Raw genomic sequence first — 20,432 nt, 5'->3', positions numbered from 1 at the left:
TGGTTTCAAACAAGTCTGCAAAGCCTTTGACACTATTCTTATTGCAAGATGGGGTCTATGTTCCCTTTGCTAGAATCTGGGCCAACCTAAGTTTGCTACTAATACAGTGCACTAGAAGTGACACTGTTTAACTTCTTAGGCTAGGCAAGATAGCTATTCCTTGCTAAAAGAAAGAGAAGAAAAAGATAGTGACTAATATAATCTACTTAACCATTTATAATAAACTGAACAGGCAGTGTAAACCCCTGGGTACACTCACCTTTGGAGGCCCACCAGGAACAAGTCTGACAACTGTAGGCCACCATGCTACAAGGTAGCTTGGGCCACATGGAGAGACCATCTCTCCAGATGAGAGCCTCGACTGAGGGGCCAGAAACAGCCAACAACAAGCAAAGATGCTTAGTAAAGATGCCTCCAGATGATTCTGGCCCCTAGGTGTCAAGTCATTACTACAGTCAAGCCCTTCCACCTGAGACACTGTAGAGCAGAGTCCTCCCCAGCTCTGTGCTGCCCATATTCATGATGCACAGGATCTGCCAGCATAAGAAATGGTTATTTTTTATTGCTAAGTTTCAAAGTGATTTCTAATTTAGCAAGATCAATTGGGACCAACTTCAGTACCTGGAAGCAGGGCACTGTCATAGCAAAAGGCTTAAAACATGAGACACTGGCTTTGAGATTGAACTGTGGGTAACAGTAAATGATCCTTGAGGGACCTTGTATCAGAAGATTCAGGGGCTTTAAGGAAGCTGTTGGTGACAGCTTGATGGATATTAAGGTAAATGGTATTGAAAGCTGAAGGAAAGAGGTCCTCTGTCACAAAGTAGAAGCAAGTCTGGCAATACTGCTATCTCTAATGCTATGGAAAACAAGAAAGAGAACTATTAAACTGTATGTTCTAGCTCAGAAGACTTTCAAGCAGAACATGGAATGTGCCACAGCACCTTCTTTCTGGTCAGAAAAAAAATCCAAAACAGGAGAGATGAGCCTAAGAACAAACTGTCCAGTTTCCAAGCAAAATTTGGAATAGGACATACTGAGCTGGAAATGAAAACTCTTTCTCCTTCCTAGCCTCTCCAGATGGCAAAAGACTCTCAAAGTAAGAATCAGACTCAGGGATAAAATATACAGGTCACTGTCAGGAAAAGATGAGCTAAAGATAAAGCCAGGGACGCAACTTCAGGAACTGTCAAGACTTTAAACACTTTTAAAATGATGCCCTTCAAACCTTTTCAAACAGACAAAAGGTTTTCTAAGAATCTTAAGGGTGTGTCTTATAAACCTTCTCTGTTCAGTAATAGAGCATCTAAGAGTGGTATGAGCATTATTCTGCAAAGCCTCAAAATACACAAAGGCTCATATTAAAGAGATCCATGGTTTTGTCTTGGAATAGATATAACTTGACACAAAAAGTCAAGTTTTTTTACTTTTTTTTAAGATTTTATTTATTAATTCATGAGAGACACACACAGAGAGAGAGAGAGAGAGGCAGAGACACAGGCAGAGGGAGAAGCAGGCCCCATGCAAGGAACCCAACATGGGACTCAATCCCGGGTCTCCAGGATCATGCCCTGGGCCAAAGGTGGCACTAAACCGCTGAGCCTCCTGGGCTGCCCTCAAGTTTTTTTAAAAAATAACTGTACCTGTTTGGACTCAAAGCAATGGAGCCAATGCAAAACATAAAAATAAAAATAAGCCTTCAGACCCCTAATTTTTTACTGATAGGAAACAAGCTGAGAAGGCTATTCAATTGCAAACACAAACTAATTTTTAATTACAAAAGAAAAGATGCCTTAAAAAGCAAAACTAAGAGCCGATGGGGCCAAGTGATAGGAAGGATAACTCACAGGGAACAGCACTAAGCCATAATCTTAAAATTGCCAATACGTGCCCAGTTGGGTTTCAGAACTGCTATGGGCCAGTGACTGCTATGTCCTCCCATTTTCTCCATTCTTGAATAAGAAGTCCTATTGAAAAAATCATATTCCCACCTCGCCATTGTCTGTTGAGGGAGAGAAGATAGAAAACATGTCTCTTTAGTTAAAAGGTCTTCAGAGCAAGAAAAACCATGTCCAAGAAACCAAACCCAAATAGTCTCATCTGCACCTAGACCTAAATTAGATGGTGAGATCCTGGATCTCAGACTTCAGTCTGATGTCACAAAGTAGTGAGACCTCTTGGCGAGTGTACTCTATACATGAGATGAATATAAATAATTTGTGGTCCGAGAAAAGATGTATTGATTTAAAAACATGTCCACAAATTTGCTGACACTCCCTATCAAGAGGTGGGATATATGCCCTCCCCCAGCAAATCAGAACCATGGTTAGTGACTTACTTGTAACCATCAGAATGCAGGAGAAGCAATGATGTTTATGATTATAATAACCATACGCTATCTCCCGTAGACATCCCATAGATATCCCTATCTCTTTGTCTTTTCTTAGTAACATTTCCCACCAAGAATTATATGCACACATCATCTGCCTTTCTAAGACCAAATTATCACTCAGGGTCATATTAAATCCCATCTCCTCCACGAAGCTCATCATAAGACTCCAACCTTAGCAATTTCTCCCTCTTCTAAACAGTCTTGAACTTATTTTCTATAACTTGCATTTCCCAATTAGTGAACATATTACTAATACACAATGAGTGAATTTATTGCTTCTCTGATGCATATTCCTCGGCTACCCTCTTGAATTATGTCCCTAGATAAGGGTTGAAAATCCAAAGGCCTACAGAATGAAAGCAGGTAATACACAGCAGTGAGTTGACGTGGTACAAAAGAAAAACGTGGTCTGGGTGAGGTTACACTAGGAAGCAAATGCCCCAGGTAAATGGGTCAGTCACCACCCAGTCATAGCACACTGATTTTCTCCATAGCAAATATTACCACCTGATAATACATTTATTTGCTTATTGTCACTCTCTCCTCATTAGAATGCAAGTTTCCTGAGGGCAGGAACATTGTTGTTTGTTTGCTGCTATATCACCAAAGCCTAGACAAATACCTGACAATCAGTAAATATTTATTGAAGGAATAAATAAGTGAACAATTATTGCTAAGTGGGAATGTGAGCCCAATGTGACAAGATCTTCCCAATTTTAAGAGAAGCCAGAAATACATAATTTTATGTGCACTCTCTCAATTTCTAAATATCGACAATTAATTACAAAAATATTAAGCTATTTTAGGGATGGGTCAACAAAATACATCTGCCAGCTTGGATTCATCTGAAATACGCACATGCAATCGCTGTACTAGAAGCATCTTAGAGTTTCTTTTTTTAACCAAATTACTTAGGATAGTGCCTTGCAAAGTATAGAAAACTTGAGAAGTAAATGATGATGCTTCAAATACACACATTTGAGGCACTGTTACCATTCAGCTGTAAATTATTAAGAAGCTACTCTAGCTACACTCTCACATCTCAAAGAAAACTGCGTCAGCTTCTGATCCAAAATGACCACCTAGACTTCACATGACTGTTTCACACCCAAGATCCTAAAGCTAAACTTCCACTCCTTCCAGCTGTTAAGAGTTCAGAAATGTGATTCCTATGTGCTCCTCACCAGTAATAAAGAGAAAAGGCAATGAAAATAAAATAGATTGGATATCCAAGGGGTGACTGAGAAAAAGAACCAGCTTTAAACTGTGTTTCCGCAGTTGATAAATAAGGGCTCCCAGTGGCAATTTTGTTTTCCTTTTTATTATCCTTAGTATTTTTAGATTATAAAACCCAAGATTTTATTTCAGTTGACCTTTCGATGTTCTCTGGTAGCATGTCTTATCTTTTCTACATAAAAATTATTAAGTAGGATTTTTAAAATGTTTACTAATTACTTGGATTCTTAACTCTAATAAAAGTCACATCTAAATAATTAGAGCATGTCTGGTTTTAAATATGGGTCACTTAGCAACAAGCTTAATTGTATAGGGCTGAGAACACTTTAAAGATGCTTTAAAGAAAACCTACTAAAAAACAAAACAAACAAACAAAAACAGTACCAGTGTGCCCTATGCTACAAGTTGACGCACAGCAAGCCAGTCATCAACTTTTGAAGACGTCAAAGTAAATGAGATGTCTTGGTATTCCTTTTCTGTGTGTGGCCCAACATGTATTGAAGTGTTAAAGTTCAATAAACTTGAAGTTTCCATAGGAGACATCAACAAACATCAGAGGAATTCAACATATCAAATAAGTTGAGAAGAGTAAAATGTTTTCTGGCCCTCTACAGCCAGCAATAAGAACCTAATTTTAATGATTATGTAGATTAATTCACTGTACACAGTTCTTCAATAGTGGCATTAATTTTTTATGCAAGCATATTTTATTTTTTTAAATAGGTCCTGCAGTGATTTAAATCGAAAGTAACACTGAGAAAAATTTACTTATCTAGAACTATTTTTCAAAATTTAGGTTGTTATAGACCTATGAACTTCCTACAGAACAAGAATATAGATTTCTATTAATTCCTTTTTACATTCGAGCAACACTAAATATGATGGCCACTGGATGGGGAGAATTATTACTTGAATTCTTCTACAGACATACAGCTAAAATGATGAAACAGAGTTCCCAGGGTACATGGGGAGAGAAAGCCCAAAATTTGGGATCACACCAACAAAAGTTTGTCTTGCAGCTCTACCGTTTGTTTACTTTTTGACTTTGGGTAAGTTACCTAATCTCTTTAAACCTCAATTTACTTTATTCATCTAGAAAAACAGAATCAATACTTTGCTCTAGGGGTGACATAAAACTTAAAACAGATGTGTATTTATTGTGTAAGCCATTGAAATGATGAGGAAGTTGTTAACTCAGCATGGCCTGACCTGGCCTGACTAGTGCAATCCAACAGCATGCAAAAAATGCTTAGAACACCATGCTGTCACAGATGATAGTTGTCACAGACAGTTCAATTGATTCTTATTATAAATCGAATGCAGAGCATGACTTCTCAGGCTTCCTATATATCATGCTCCCCTAAGAACACATCTCTACGCAGTTGGGTGTTACGGGCTAAGAGAAGTGTTATACCCTTTAGAAATTCTAGCACATGGACGGAAGAACTTGTGAACAAAAATGTTCACCGAGCATTGTCGTTAATCTTTCAAAATCAGAAAAATTAAAATGTTTCGCTCAACCCATTCTATTCAGATAAACCACAAAAACATAATTTTACGCAAAAACTAAAATGAAATAAAAATAAGGTGCAGAATGATATCTATAATATAAAACACATGAGATTTTAAAGCACGGCATCTATTGTAGAAATATATATATATACATACATGACAATTGTATGATAATATGCATAGAAATGGCAAACATCAAATTCAGAACAGTAGTCATCTCTAAAGGAAGAGGCAAGGTGATGAGATCAGATGGGTGTACACAGAGGGCTTCGACTCTACCCACTATGTATTACTTTCTCAAAAACTAAGTTACACTAGAGCAAAGACGGTAAAACGTTTAGATTCTCTATAGCTGGCTAGTAGGTTTGTGGAGTTTATTATATTATTCTTTACATGAAATATTTCACAATAAAAAGAAACAGCTTTCCCAGGCATATAAACAAAAAGCAACGTGCCAAGTAGACGACAGGTGTTTTAAAAATACTCTGAAGATCAAGAGGGACTGGGATGGCGGGGGAGGTGGCGAAAGGGACAAGAGGGCTGGGCATGAATAAAACAGTTTTGTTAGAGTCTTGAGACCAGAAGAGTCTGACCCTTCCCAAGGGTTAGCAAAAAAATTTAGCCACATAAGACTAGAAGAAGATAAAAACAACTCATGGTTAATCCAGAAATCAGATGACTGTACAGTGTGTACATTATCTAAAAACATATTTAAAATACTTACTGCAACCCCACTCTTGGTGGTAGTTTCTCTGTATGTGAAGTTGCAAATCGCCCAGGCTAAATAATATGTAGACATGAGAGGGGTCTGTGAAAAGTGATCCGTAACCCATCCATCTTCCTCAAACACGGAAGTTTCCACTGGCATATTCGATAAAGATAAATAGGTTGCTTGATGCTTGATGCTAATTTTGAAAGTGGCCTTGTAGATTGGCTCGTCAAAACAAGGAAATGCCTTTCTGGCATGTGTGGGTGAAAACTGCGTAACACCGAGGAATCTGGAAAAAAGAAAAGGACATTCTGAATTACATTTACAGCTTGAGTTAAGTTATGACCATTTTACATGCTTCTGCTGATAATATATTTTTCCAAATCACAAAGTACTTTTTTTGAACCGAACTTCAGTACATGAAGAGCATGAAAGAATAATTTATATACATATATATCCCCAACAATAAAAATTCTTCGAAGGGAGTCTCTATCTCAATAAAGGAAATTCTCTAAACCCAGACCAGTGCTTAATACAAATAAATAAATAAATAAACAAACAAACAAACAAACAAAAACTCACTACCGAGAAACAACTCAGTGGCATCCTATTGGTAAATACTGGAAAATAATAGTTCTCCTTTTTGGTACGCCCCCACTTTCCCCACTTTCTCCTCTAAAGGTGTACAAGTAACGACAGGGAAACTAAAATCCAAAAGTCGTCATCAAATACATGCAGAATATAGATCACCAGTGGGAAACACCTGTGCCCTCAAATTTTAGCTAGACATGGGCTGATTTTGTTAAGGACTTTGAAACCTGACAAAAGTTGGTCTAAATTCTGGCTTTACAACATTCTCAGTTGTTTCACCCTGAATGATTACTATATTTCCCTAAGGCTTGGGTGTTCGTTGCTTGAAAGGAAATAATCAAGCCTAACTTTTAAAAAGTACTGTAAAGCTTAGTGGGAGAAAAAGGATATAAAGAACGTATCACTGCGAAAGATGAAGAGCAACCATCAGGCAGTTAATAAAGGGCAGCCACTGATTCACAACATCTTTAGCCTTTATCGGAATGATTTTTTTTTAAGATTTATTTATTTATTCGTGAAAGACACAGACACGAGAGAGAGGCAGAGACACAGGCAGAGGGAGAAGCAGGCTCCCTCCAGGGACCCCGACGTGGGACTCGATCCCAGGATCACCCCTTGAGCCAAAGGCAGGTGCCCAACCACTGAGCCACCCAGGCGTCCCATTTCTTGGAATGATTTAACACATGTTTATATTGAAGAATCCAGAGACTCTTGGTTTTTACGACTCCTAATATATATTTATTACATAAATTATAAATTCGGTATTCTGTTAATATAATACATGCAAATTCATAAAATAAATATCCATATAATAAGCATGTCAATGTGCATATATGTGTACATACCTATATAAGCTATATCCAGTGCCCTCAGGTTTTCAGATCAAACTGCAAAGTTGCATCTCATTAAAACTCTAATAAGACGCAACCTCTATATTCTTTCATGGTTAGGGTTACGAATGAGAATACTCAAACTAGGTACTTTAAGGACACTGTCCTACCTTGCAAAAGAAGCCATGATTTATGATAACATTCGTGACACAGATCAATTAAACTTTTCTGATAACACTAGTCACAAAACTCGATATAAGGCAAGTCAACACCAGACCCCTCAGAAAACATTACTGAGTGCTGAAGTCCTTTCTTTAAAAGGCTCTTTCCCCCATAAGTAGTCCTGCCACCACTCCCCTCTCCATCATCCACGGTGCTCACGGTTAATCTAACGTGGCACACTTTCCCACTGAGCCCAAACCCGGTCTCAAAATTATTCTCAGCATAGCACTTCAGGCAGCTACCACCAATCAATAGGAGTTGACATGTGCATTGAATCTTATTGGCTATCCCTGGCTCAAACCATCAGATGTAAATGTTTATACCTTTTTAACACTATGAAGCCTACATTTATCGTTGAGAGTCTGCTTTTTTAAAAGTTAATTTTGAAATAGAGAAAAATAAGACATTCTAAAGATGAATTATATACTTAACTCTCAGAAAGAGGATTTGGGGCAAATTATCTTAGAAATGGTAGTGGGTTGCTACATACCAGGCTTGGGTAACTGCCTGAGCCTATTTTTCCATTAGTAGAAGGAAAATAATAATGCGTCCTAGCCCTTCCTTCCAAAGCTGTGGAGATGATAAAATGACATAATATATGGGAAAGAAGTTTTAACTACAAATCTTCAGACAAATATGAGGCTAAAGTTGGAAGCAATCTTAGAAACAAATTGTCCGGCTCTCATAAACTTCTAAGATGAAAAATGGTTCCAGTAGGGTTAAGTGATTTGTCCAAAGTGACACCAGCAATTAGTGCAAAGCTGAATCTGGAAGTCACATTTTCTGCATCTGAGTAAAAAGTAGTTATATTTCAAGAACAGTAAAATAACCTTTAGCCATAATTTATAAACAACATTTTAGTTTGACTATTGGTAATAAAAGGTTCTTTTTTTCCAAACGTGCCAGGACCATGGTAATATTTTCCCTTATGGTTTTCTATTGAGAGTCATATAGTTTTGTTTAATCAAATATCAGTGCTTTTTAGCTAAAATGAACCCACTTACAATTTTCTCTTCATTTGCTTCTGTCTTTCATAATGTTTTTGAATCTCATCTTTCCATCTTATTAATAGAAATGCCCACTGAGCTTGATATTTCTTTCCTGAGCTGTTTAAAAGTTACCCACAGGATTCCACAGATGGGGGAAAAAGTGTTCCTTTTTAACTTTCAAGTTATCAGAACTCCAGCTCCACCACAGAACAGATGTCATCTGCTGTGTGTGAGTTTTTCACTGTATTAGGTACATGGTAGGATTTTTTTTTTAACATATAACCACTTTTGTCCTTAAGGTCATAAAGTAGACAACTCATCCTATTGTGGGGAAAGTTCTGTAAGAGTTCAACAGAAGGGTTGCAATTAGAATGTATGAGTCACTAAGTAAAAATCAAAGGTGTCTTTGGCATTCAGTAATTAATGGGTGGGAATTTATTAGATGTAGAAGATTACCTCTGGGTTAATGAGAAATTAATAAACCAAATATTTATATAGAAGAGTCATGCTGTTCAGTCTCTTTTTGCCTTACATAGTAAGTAAATATGTTGGTAAAGCTACCAATTTAAGTCACTGATTCTCAGGGTTGAAGGGAATATAAAGACCATCTAGTGTCTTTTTCTGCAATTAATATTCCTAATGAATTCACACACACAGTATATATCTATGCACAGAGGGCCACCATATATTCTGATAATGTCTAAATGAGAAAATACCAATTTCACAGTCTGGCAACTGAGGACGATTGCAATTGAATTTCAATTCGGTATTTAGGAAATCAAAAGAAGTCCCTTGGTAAAGAAGAGCGGTCGGACTAGATTACTTTTTAGGTCTTTTCCAAGCCCAAGATCCTATAACTGAACAAAATTGAGAAATAAAATATTCCCTGAATTTGATGAGATTTTTCAAATATTAAATTACGCTACCGCTAAACAGCTTTTTACCACAAGCTCTTGTAATAACATGTTTCTCTTAATCATCGTCCTTGAGTGTTCGATGCTGAGGAGAAAAAGATAAATATATATGCTTCCTTCCCTCGAGGAGTTTATACTCTTAATAAAAGGAATTAAATAAATATCTAAACAGGTATTATACAAAAAGCCGTGGCCAAAGAGGAAGATGTAGGAAGAAACTACCACCTCCCAAAAAGAGGCTTCTCAGTCTCGGGACCACTGACATTTTAGGTTGGACAACTGTTCTTTGTTGGGGGCTGCCTGTGCACGGCAGGGTGCTCAGCAGCATCCCCGGGGGCCCTTCCACTAGGTGCCGGTAGCCCTCCCCAGCCTGGCTTTGCAACCCTGGGTGGGGAGGAGGGTGGGGGGGCAATTCACCCAGTTGAGAAGCACCTGCCTCTGGAGCTCAAGAGGCTTCATGGAGGAAGAAGCCTAAGAGAAACAACCCTTTAAAGAAAAAATTAACTCGCTTATTCAGTTGGTATGAAGTCTGTTCTCCTGCATGCTGGCTGGGTCAGGTCTCAGCACTGGGGGCCCATCCCTAACATCTCTCTCACCCTCGATACTCCCCTATCTCATAAAGAGACCGAGGTCGAGGCTCTGTTCCCCCAACAGGCTACAGCGTCCCTTGCATTTCCAAGATACAATTCTGTCTTGGTTTTATGTATGTTAAGATTGCCTCCAATTGGTGGAAGAGAGACTTCTTTTCTGTTGACTGTCATTAAAACCATCAAAGAGGCCCCTAAACAAGGTGACTTGGAATGGAAAATATTGAATTTGGGTTTTAAGTAAGGCCGCAGTGAGTTGCAGGTGGTAGCAAGACACCAGATAGAAGAAATACCAAAAAAAAAAAAAAAATCAATTAAAAATAGAAAACATTTTACTATACGGTATGGATACGACATACACATGTAAATGCAGGGAGAAGTAAATATAAAACAGCAGGAGGCAGAAGGTAATAGGGACAAGTATTTCGTTTTCTGTTTTTCTCCTGCTTTTTTCAAACAAAATCATTTTAATCTTTTAATGAATCTCCCCATTACCATAAAAAAAAAATGCCACTTCCAAAAGTGACATCCTACAAGTGCCATTCCGAGAATGTCACTCCAGCATAACTAGAAAAATATAAATAATATACATGTATTTTAATTCTCTTCCATCTAAAATAAATTACTTTATTTCTTAACAACTTGCCCATTTGACATTTTGGTTGAGCTAAGAAGGAGAGCGTTCAGCTCTGCGTTGCCTCTGAAGGATACCGAGAATTGATTTCTTCTTATTTCTGCGGAAGTTCACCAGGCAAGCTACTTGTGTCAAGTCATTATGATAAGATCCAGCAGAAGTAATGCATTAACGTCGGTTGATATTGCCAACAAATTACTGTATGTGATGCAAAACAATTTCTGTTCCATTATTTTCAGTTTGCCTTTTCATAAAGTTAAAATAGGCAGAGAAAAAAAAAAAAGCAACAACAACATTTGCATGACCCTGTTAGCATTCAGATTGATTCACGCCTTTTCACGGTGGAGCCCACCCAAACCCAGAGAACCTCACAAAAGGCACGCCCTACTCCAGAGGTTTCCATTTGGGCCACATGTATGCATGCCACACACACAGTGGTGACCAAGGGCCTCTGGACTTCCCTCTGTTGCTACTGTGATTTGCCTGGTGTTGCAATAGGTTCAGACTGTTGATAAAAACTCCCCAAATCTAAAGAAAAGTCCCAATCGAAACATCTAGTTACTATTCAACTGTTTGCAGGAGATGGACGCAGGTGCAAGGTCATGGAAGTTACACGTGTCCCGTTTAAAGTTAAGGCTGTTGATCAAAATGCAAACTATTACTCAAAACGTTTTAAGCCCAAACGGGCCGTTGTTTAGACTGTGTGTTTTTATGTACTTCAATGAGTCATTAAACCTCTGCCATTTCAGAAGAAAAGTGCTCCTGCTGAATATTCAGTGCTACACGCAAGCGTGTAATCTATTTTTTTTAAATAACCATTCTAGTAGACTAAAAACATAATGCAATAATGCCAGCAATATGTATGTAGGAAGTGGTGCATATGTGAATAATCGTGTTATAAAAACAGAGCACAATATTCATAATTGTTTCCCTCCTTGTGTACTAAATACTCTTATCAAAATTGAGTCCTGAGTGCTTGACCACCATTGATGAAGAGTATCAGGAAGGCGCCACGATTACCTTTGCAGGCCGTGATATTGGGTTCTCGTAAAAATAAATAAACTAGTGTCTGAGGTTCATTTGTTGAGTATCAGGAGGAGGCAGAGCATCCCAAGTAAGCATCATAAAGTACGGCCGCCGTCAGGACTCCGGGGAAGTCTTGGAACAGCAGCTGATGACTAGGGTGCCCTCCTCTTGGCACTTGCTGCGCTGGCCTCCAGGGGACAGAAGGCCCCGGTCTCTGCTATCCTCACCCCGGCCAAGAGCAGTGCGATGAGGAGAGCTGTGCACCTGCTGGCCTCACCGGCCCCCCGCCCCCGGCGCAGGTGTCCTCGCCGCTGCACCCTCCTCCTCAGGTGCCAAGGCCCTGCTTCCCCTCCCCCGTCTGTACTGGGCTCATGGGGCAGAACCAAGAGCACCAGAAGGGACGTCCACAGCCACCACCACCCACCAGCTGGCTGGCAAGCAGAGCGCCCGGGGCGGGAATCCTGGCCCTACGGGACCTGGCCCCAACACAACCAGTGGACACCCTGCCTCTGAGTCATATAATGATATTGATGCCCCCAAGCGAGTTCACCGACGGGCACATGAGGCTCTAAGGGCTTTACCACCTAACTCGTGATCCTCACCATGACCCTATGACACAGGGTTTCATTATCCCCATTTTCCAGGTGAGGGTACCAGGCACAGAACAGCCAGGAAATCTGGCCAGGGTCAAGGGGCAGAGGCAGGACCTGGGCCCGGCAGCTGGATCCTGCGTCCCGGAATACCCTACGCACGCACCTGCTTTTCCATCTAACAGCACAACCCAAGTGGCTGGGCCCTATTCTTACAAGGTAACAAAAGTGACCAAGAGGGGTCACCTTTGAACTCCATTCTTTGTCTACCCATCCCCGGAGTCTTTTTTTCTTTTTTTTTCCAGCTGTATAGTCATAAGGAAAGATGTGAATAATTACATTAAAACGTTCCCCCGCGAGTGAACACAGGGGTGGGGTGGGAGGAAGCCGCTCACCCTATCCCTGGAAAACCAGAGCTGGAGCTCCCTGAGCCACGCAGCCACTCATTTATTCAGAAATGGGGGAGGCAGGACAGCTGAGCCAGGGCGGTGGGCGGGGGGGGCCTCACCCTGCCCACCTTCTTCCCGACACCATCAGACCCTCTGGCCGCGTGGGGTCCCTCAGGATCGGCCAGGAAACCGAGAGCGGGCAGCATGTTTCCTCTTATATTCGCCAGAGTTCCACGTGGCAAGTGGGGAGGCCCTGGCTGCGGAGAGAGCATCCGGCCTCCAGCAGCAACAAGCAGGGCGACACGGGACTTTGAGAAACTTGGGGGGGAGGGGACCCGGCCACCGCTGCGAATCTGAAAGCGCGTTAAAGGACACGCGGATAACCAAAATGACGTGGACGATTTTGACGATGATGATGGTCACCGCCGGCTGGAGGGAGAAGGATGGGGGCAAGGGGAACAGCCTTACCCACCATGAAAAATGCCCTAAACATCAATCCTTCCTTCCTTGCCCCTTTAATATCATTCCTGGAGGCTGTGCGCAAAGAAGGGAGTCTTATTCTTGCCATCACAAGGACAAATGTCCCCATCCTCAGCCAACCTAAACCATCACCCTCAAGCCCGTCCCCATACCCAATGGTGAGAACTGGTTTGAGGAGATAAACATGCTTTGCAGACCAAACAAGGCACAAGGTCCACCTTTGTCTGAAAGAGATTTGGAGCCGGCCCGCCTACTTTGTACAAAGAAAACCACCGGCAAACTAATCCAAGTCTTTGAGAGGAATATAGAGTGTATCACCGTCCCAGGTCATCGAATCAGATGGCACCACGGAAAACATGGCAAGACCAAACACCCATGGTCTGGATTTTCCTACCTCAATGAGTCATCACCCATTATTAACTAATCAAGGCTTTTTTAAGACTATTTTCTAGATGTGGGTTCCTGGTAGCATTCTGAATTGGGACCCAAATCCAGCACTGGATGGACTCAGTCTGGGCCACATGGTCATGTGTGCCTGTCGGGAAAACAATGAGCTAAGTCCACTAAGGAATCCTAAAAAAATAAAATTAAAAATAAAATTAAAAAATATATAAAAATAAAAATTTTATTTTAAATAAAATTTTAAAAAAGAAGAAGAAGAAGTTTTCATAGAAATAAATGGTTCTTGCAAATTTTTCGGTTCAGAGGCTTCCATAGAGGAGCAAAAAGACATGAACTCTAACTTGGTCGTGTGAAGATACTGCCTCACCAGCGTGAATGCGGCAAATGAGGCTGCTTCCCGTATACCAGCAATGTGGTGGTTTTCTAGCTTTTTTTAAATATCATGATTATTAATTCAGACCAGAAAGGTACAAGGCATCAAGCCATATACACTAATACCATAGAAGATCAAACGCAGATCCAGAAAATCCTCTCTTCTCTCCACAAGGTTTTTTTTTTTCTTTTTTTTTTCTTTTTTTTTTTTTTTTTGCAAAAGAGTTCTTTGCAATTCTCTTGGAGAGCCACAATGTTATTTTCCCATTTTACTAGGAGATCACGGTCTCTCTTTCAATAATCCTTTATAGAAAAAGCCCACCCATTTCCATCTCCTCTTCTGTGACTGTGGCATGTTATGGACCCAATCAAAGTTTGTCCAAAAAAAAGCAAAAAGCAACAAAAAACAGTCTCCCTTTTGAAAGTGGATAAAATATAAATATTCATTTACTTTGAGTAAATTTCCTCTTTCAATCCAACCATCTGGTTCTAAATTAAGGCACCCTACTTTGAACATGGGTATGCTTGCCATCTGGCTCCCCGAAAGTAGCAATTACTTCAGGTAGATGAACATACACCTAATCCTAAGCAAGTATGGGCTACTTTAGGGTACTATGGCATAAATACACACCCTTATCGTCTGTCTGCTATGCACCAACCTGAGGGGGAAATGACGGAGCTGATTCACTGTGGGGTGTGATCACCTCACACGCAAGAGAATTTACTTATTTGCAATATTCAACAAGTGGTGAATTTCCTGGGAGCCACTGCAGGGAGAGGAGCCTTGGGCTCGGAGGGCGAGCCTGTCCTCCCCCTTCCTCCAGTGCAGGACGGGAGCAGGAAAGGTTCCCTGGAGGACAAAACCAGGCCTCATCCCATGCCTAGGGGGGGGCTCTTACATCTTCCGGGGCTCACAGTTCATAGCAACAGTGAAATCTGATTTTCCTGCGTCCACCCAAGTTCTTTTTTTTTTTTTAAGATTTTATTTATTTATTCATGAGAGACACACAGAGACAGGCAGAGACACAGGCAGAGGGGGAAGCAGGCTCCATGCAGGGAGCCCGATGGGGGACTCGATCCTGCGGCTACGGGATCACGCCCCGAGCCAGAGGCAGATGCTCAACCGCTGAGCCAGCCAGGCACCCCTCACCCAAGTTCTTTCTCACACCTCCGGGGAGTAAACCAAAGAATCAGACTGACTGGGTGTTAACCAGCTGTCTCCACACAGCCTGAGTAAGGTGGACCGGATCGGTGCTGCTCTTGTAAGTGTTTCCAGTTGCTCCCCCTGACGCCCCCCTGGCGGAAGGAATATGTGTGTCTATGACAAAAGCTATCCGATGATTAGCTTGGCAAAAATTACAACTCACTAAACACCAAGATATTTACTCATTAATCCGATGAAAGTTGGGGATTTACATCCTCGTCCTCTTGGAAAGTGCGTTTTAAAGTATCAAATTTACAGTGCATTTTGGGGAAGAAATCATCACCAAAGTCCAAACCTGACTGAGCTCCTGACATTGGTATGTTAAAAAAAAAAAAAAAAAAAAAAAAAAATTATCCAAGTAGCCATAGTAACGACAACAGTTAAAAAAAAAAAAAAAAAAAAGGATGGGGATCCCTGGGTGGCTCAGCGGTTTGGAGCCTCCCTTCAGCCCAGGGCTGATCCTGGGGTCCCGGGATCGAGTCTCGCGTCGGGCTCCCGGCGTGGAGCCTGCTTCTGCCTCTGCCTGTGTCTCTGCCTCTCTCTCTCTCTCTATGTCTATCATGAATAAATAAATAAATCTTTAAAAAAAAAGATTTAGGGGCACCTGGGTGGCTCAGTGGGTTAAGTGTCTGCCCTCAGCTTAGGTCAGGATCCCAGAAATTGGCCCCACTGCTCAGCGAGGAACCTTCTCCCTCTCCCCCCTACTTGTGCTCTCTCTCTCTCTCTCCCTCTACCTCTCTCTCTCAAATAAGTAAGTAGAATCTTTTTTAAAAGAATAAAAATAAACAAATGAATACATGTCCACGTTTACATAATTGTGAACAGAGATTTCCTTGGCCATTTCAACTCCAGTTAGAAACACTCGAGAAATTATCATATTCGCTCTAGTTTCGAAGGGGAAAAAAACAAAAACAAAAACAAAACAACAACAACAAAAAAAAAAAAAACTAAAGAGAAACAAGGACTTTCTCTAAGATGCTGTTTAGAAACAAAACCGTGCTGATATTTCCAGAAGTACTGAATGCTGATTTTCTATTGAGATGCAGAGTGCAGCCACATGTGCCCCAGGTTAAACTTATAACCAAGTCATTTACATCTTTGGGAGAAAACTAAAGGAGAGTTTGGACACAAACATGCACTAGGGCTACAAGAAATCAGTTACGGGTCAAGCAGAAACATCTGGTCTTTTTAAGAGTCCTGTTAATTCGAACACACTGACCAAAACAAACTCAGTTCCAACAAATATATTTTGGCATGCCTCAAAAAAAAAGAAAAATAGGATTTGTTGGAAGCACTCATTTCGCCAGAGCAAGATTTGTCAGTGATATGCAAACTCCCACTATTGACATTTTCACATAAGCTTGTTTCCCAACACAACATGCAAATTTGCCTTCTCTGCCTTTTCCCCCATATCTGATAAGACCGTGGGTCTTAAATATATATATATTTATTCTGTATTGTTTAGGACACATTGGAAGAAGCGGTGGCAGAGGGTTTCAATCGTCCACGTCTGATCGCAGGAGTTTGAAAGTGCATAATTCACACGCTCACTCCTAGCAGGCTTTGGCCGGCGTCACACAGCCAGGGAAGCGCCGGGGACGCAGCTGAGCTGCTGCACGGCTCTCTCTAAAGCCTAGAACCGAGGTCTCCGCACCTCGCTGAAATGGCCCAGCCTCCCGTACAGGAACAACTTCTGGAAGTTTCCAGACACCATGAGCCCTGGTGCATCGGAAAACCAAAGTCGGAGACCCACGTCTCCGCTGATAAGCCTGCGGATGGCAGGCACGGGGCGGGTGGTGGGGGGCACCCCCTTAGAAGCCTGGGGCTCTGCTGTTGTGAAAATCATTTGAGAACAAGAGAGGCTCTCCCAGGGGCATCATCGCTAACCTCCCACCTGCCTCTACCTCTAAGGTCGTGGATTTCTTTTTTAAGTCCCTTTCGGTTGTTTGCTGGCCCTATAGCTGTTGCATTAATCCAAGTTATTTTAAATGCAATGGGTGAGGGCAAAGGGAAGAGTCCCCTGCTTATTCATTCAGCACTGTGCTCCAGAGGCGACCACCCGGGGCACCCCTAACAGCTAGCAGGAAGCACTTCCAGGGCAGGTCAGCGCCCGTGGACACCCACGACAACCCTGTGAGGATGCCACTACTATTACTGTCACCAAGTCAAAACTAAAAGCATGGGCTCCGAAGCCGAGCTGGGTGGATCTAAATCCCTGCTTTGTGGGCTCCCTATGTGAGCAACTACTTGGCTTCTCTGTGCCTCCGTTTCCCTACCTGTAAGACAGGAGGTGTCGGGAGCCCCTTCCACGCAAGGCTCTCTGGGGACTGAGTCAATACGTTTTGCCAGCCAAGCGCTAGAGGCGGCCCCCTCCGGGCCCCCAACAGCCTCATCAGCCCCTCCCAGCCGCTGCCCGGCTGGCGCTGCATCTGGGATTCGAACCCGCTTCTGCTGGGCTCTGAAACCTGCGCTCTAAACAAGCGGCGAAAAGCCCCACAAGCCTCTCAGTAAAACAGCATAAAATACCCCCAAATCTACAGAAGCATCCGAGGGCCTCGCTAACGAGGCTCCGGATGCTGACGGCTAGCTTTCCCCCTTTCCAACCCCGGAGTTGTTCCCAGGGGCAGTAACTCAACAACTACAACAACAACAACATCAACAAAAAGCCAGAGTCACTCTGCGTGGAGAGTGTTAGCAGCCCCTGCAACGACATTCCTCCCTGGTCCTGGGTCCCCCGGGGGCCCCTGTCGCCCTCCCCCTGGGTCTGTTCCCTGGACCTGCGCTCCCTGCTCCCAATCTCAACTTCCAGTCTGGGGAAACTTCAGGCAGCCAAAGCTCACTGTCAGCTGGTCGCTGGCCACCAGCACAGTGCAGGACATCCCGTGCACGGACACCCTGCCTGGCTGGTCGCCCTGCACAGACACCTGCCTGGTCGCCCTGCACGGACACCTTGCCTGGCTGGTCGCCCTGCATGGACACCCTACCTGCCTGGTCGCCCTGCACTGACACCCTGCCTGGCTGGTCTCCCTGCACGGACACCGTACCTGGCTGGTTGCCGTGCATGGACACCCTACTTGGCTAGTCGCCCTGCACAGACACCCTACCTGGCTGGTTGCCCTGCACAGACACCCTACTTGTCTGGTTGCCCTGCACTGGCACCTTACCTGGCTGGTCGCCCTGCACAGCCACCCTACCTGCCTAGTCTCCCTGCACAGACACCCTACCTGGCTGGTCTCCCTGCACCGACACCCTACCTGGCTGGTTGCCCTGCACTAACACCTTACCTGGCTGGTCTCCCTGCACGGACACCTTACCTGGTTAGTTGCCATGCACAGACACCCTACCTGGCTGGTCGCCCTGCATGGACACCCTACCTGGCTGGTTGCCCTGCACAGACACCCTACTTGCCTGGTTGCCCTGCACAGCCACCCTACCTGCCTAATCACCCTGCACAGACACCCTACCTGCCTGGTCTCCCTGTACCGACACCCTACCTGCCTGGCCGCCCTGCACCGACACCCTACCTGGCTGGGCTGCACCCCCAGCCTCGGGCCCTCCCGTAGCTTCCCTCGACGGCCTCCTGGCAGGCTTCTGAGGCCCCGGGGGCATGCATGGCTCCCATCGCACACCTGCACCCTCGAAGCACCGCTGCGCGCCCTGGGGCTGCGGGGCTGTGTCGGGCCGTGGGGGGAGGTGACCGCCCCAGCCCCCACCTTCGCGTCCTGCCCCCCCCATCTCCCGGAGGACCGGGGGTCCGCGGGGTCCCCGGGGCGGGCGTGCGCGCGTCCGAGCAGCCGGGCTGGGTGGGGCGGCCCGGGGCGCCGCCTCCGTCCTACCTCCTCTCCCCGTGGAGCACGTAGGAGCTGCGGAAGAAGCCCAGCAGCTCGTTCTCGATGAGCGCGCTGTAGACGACCTTCAGGTTGTAGTTGCGGTGCGCGTCCAGGCTGCGGTTGAGCACCACCACCAGGACCTGGGTCTGCGGGTAGAGGAAGAAGCCGGCCACGGGCACGGCCCCGGCCGCGCGGTCCTCGGCCAGCTGCACCTTGTCCACGGCCACGCGGGAGGCGTGCAGCACGACGTAGCGGGTGCGGTTGGTGCACGCGATCTCCACGTTGACCTCCCCGGAGAAGGTGAAGTTGTCCATGAAGGCGGTGAGCATCAGGTTGTAGTGCAGCGGCTTGAGGTGGCCCGGCAGGCGCAGGTGCGTCCAGGGGTGCTCGCGCTCGGGCTCGCGCTCGGGCCCCCGCTCCCGCTCCCGCTCCCGCTCCCGCTCCCGCTCCGCGTCCGACGGCGGCCGCGCGGCCGGGGCCCCGGGGGTGCTGGCCTCCCCGCCCGCCTGCGGGTCGCGCCGCGCGGGCCCCGGGAGGCTGGCGTTGCCGCCGCGCGCAGGGAGGCCGGGGGCGCCGCCGGGGGCGCCCGGCCCGCACCCGTCGAAGCGCAGGCTGAGCAGCACGGCGAGCGCGGTGACCGCCAGCAGCGCCACGATGCACACGGCGAAGGCCAGCACCAGCCGCCCGTGCACCGCCGAGGGGCGCTCCGTGCCCCGGGGCCGCGCCCCCGCCAGCCCCCGGCCGCCCGCGTCCCCGTCCCCCATGGTGGCCGCGGACGGCGAGCCGCCGGCCTCGGCCCCCTCCTCCTCCTCCTCCCCTTCCTCCTCCTCCTCCTTCTTCCTCCTCTTCTTTTTCTTCTTCTTCTCTCTGCTCTCCTCGTCTCGCGCCCCCCGCGCGCCGTCCAGGGCCATCACACAGCCTCCTCCTCCTCCTCCTCCTCCTCCGCCCCCGCCCCCCCCGGCACCCCCCGCGGCCGAGCCGCCCGGGCCGGCATCCGAGAGCGCAGGCGGGCCGGGGGCCGCGACGCCGCGCCGGCTCCCCTCGGGCGCCCCCCGCGCGCCCCCCGCGCGCCCCGGACGCGCCCAAGTTGGGGAGCGCTACTCGCGCGGCCCCCGCCCCCCGGGCTCGCCGGCCCCCGCGCGCGCCTCCCCAGCGGCTTCCCGCGGGCGCCTTCCGGCGGGGCCTGGGCGGCCGGGGGCGGGGAGCCGCGCCGGGAACTTAGGGCTTCCGCTCCCGCTCCCCGCGCCCGCCGCGGCGCTCGGTCCTCCGGGCGGAGCAGGAGCGGCGGCGGCGGCGGCGGCGGCGGCGGGAGGAGGGGGACGGGGGACGGGGGCGGGGGGACGCCCCGGCCATGCACCCGCCGCCCGGGCTGTGCGCGCCGCAGCCGCCGCCCGCACCCGCTCCCCGGGCGCTCCAGGCGGCGGCGGGGAGGGCGCACCGCGGCCCCGAGCTCCGGAGGAGGCAGGTGAGCGCCCGGGGCCCGGCCGGGCCGTCCCCGTCAGGCGGCCGCTGCCCCGCCTCGG

At 46.0% G+C, this 20,432-nt stretch overlaps 1 protein-coding gene across 1 annotated transcript in view; it reads right to left on the bottom strand.

Moving 5' to 3' along the window:
* TRHDE (thyrotropin releasing hormone degrading enzyme) overlaps positions 1-19,820 on the bottom strand; it is a 371,687-nt gene extending 351,867 nt beyond the window's left edge. Inside the window, 2 exon segments of the mRNA XM_038550024.1 lie at positions 5,865-6,138; positions 18,916-19,820. Of these exon segments, the coding sequence (XP_038405952.1) occupies positions 5,865-6,138; positions 18,916-19,820 (1,179 nt within the window).
* Positions 19,821-20,432: the final 612 nt, after the last annotated feature.

This window comes from Canis lupus, chromosome 10, assembly GCF_011100685.1.
Source record: "Canis lupus familiaris isolate Mischka breed German Shepherd chromosome 10, alternate assembly UU_Cfam_GSD_1.0, whole genome shotgun sequence".
Lineage (NCBI taxonomy): Eukaryota > Metazoa > Chordata > Mammalia > Carnivora > Canidae > Canis > Canis lupus.
This window is presented reverse-complemented; position numbering and strand designations above follow the sequence as displayed.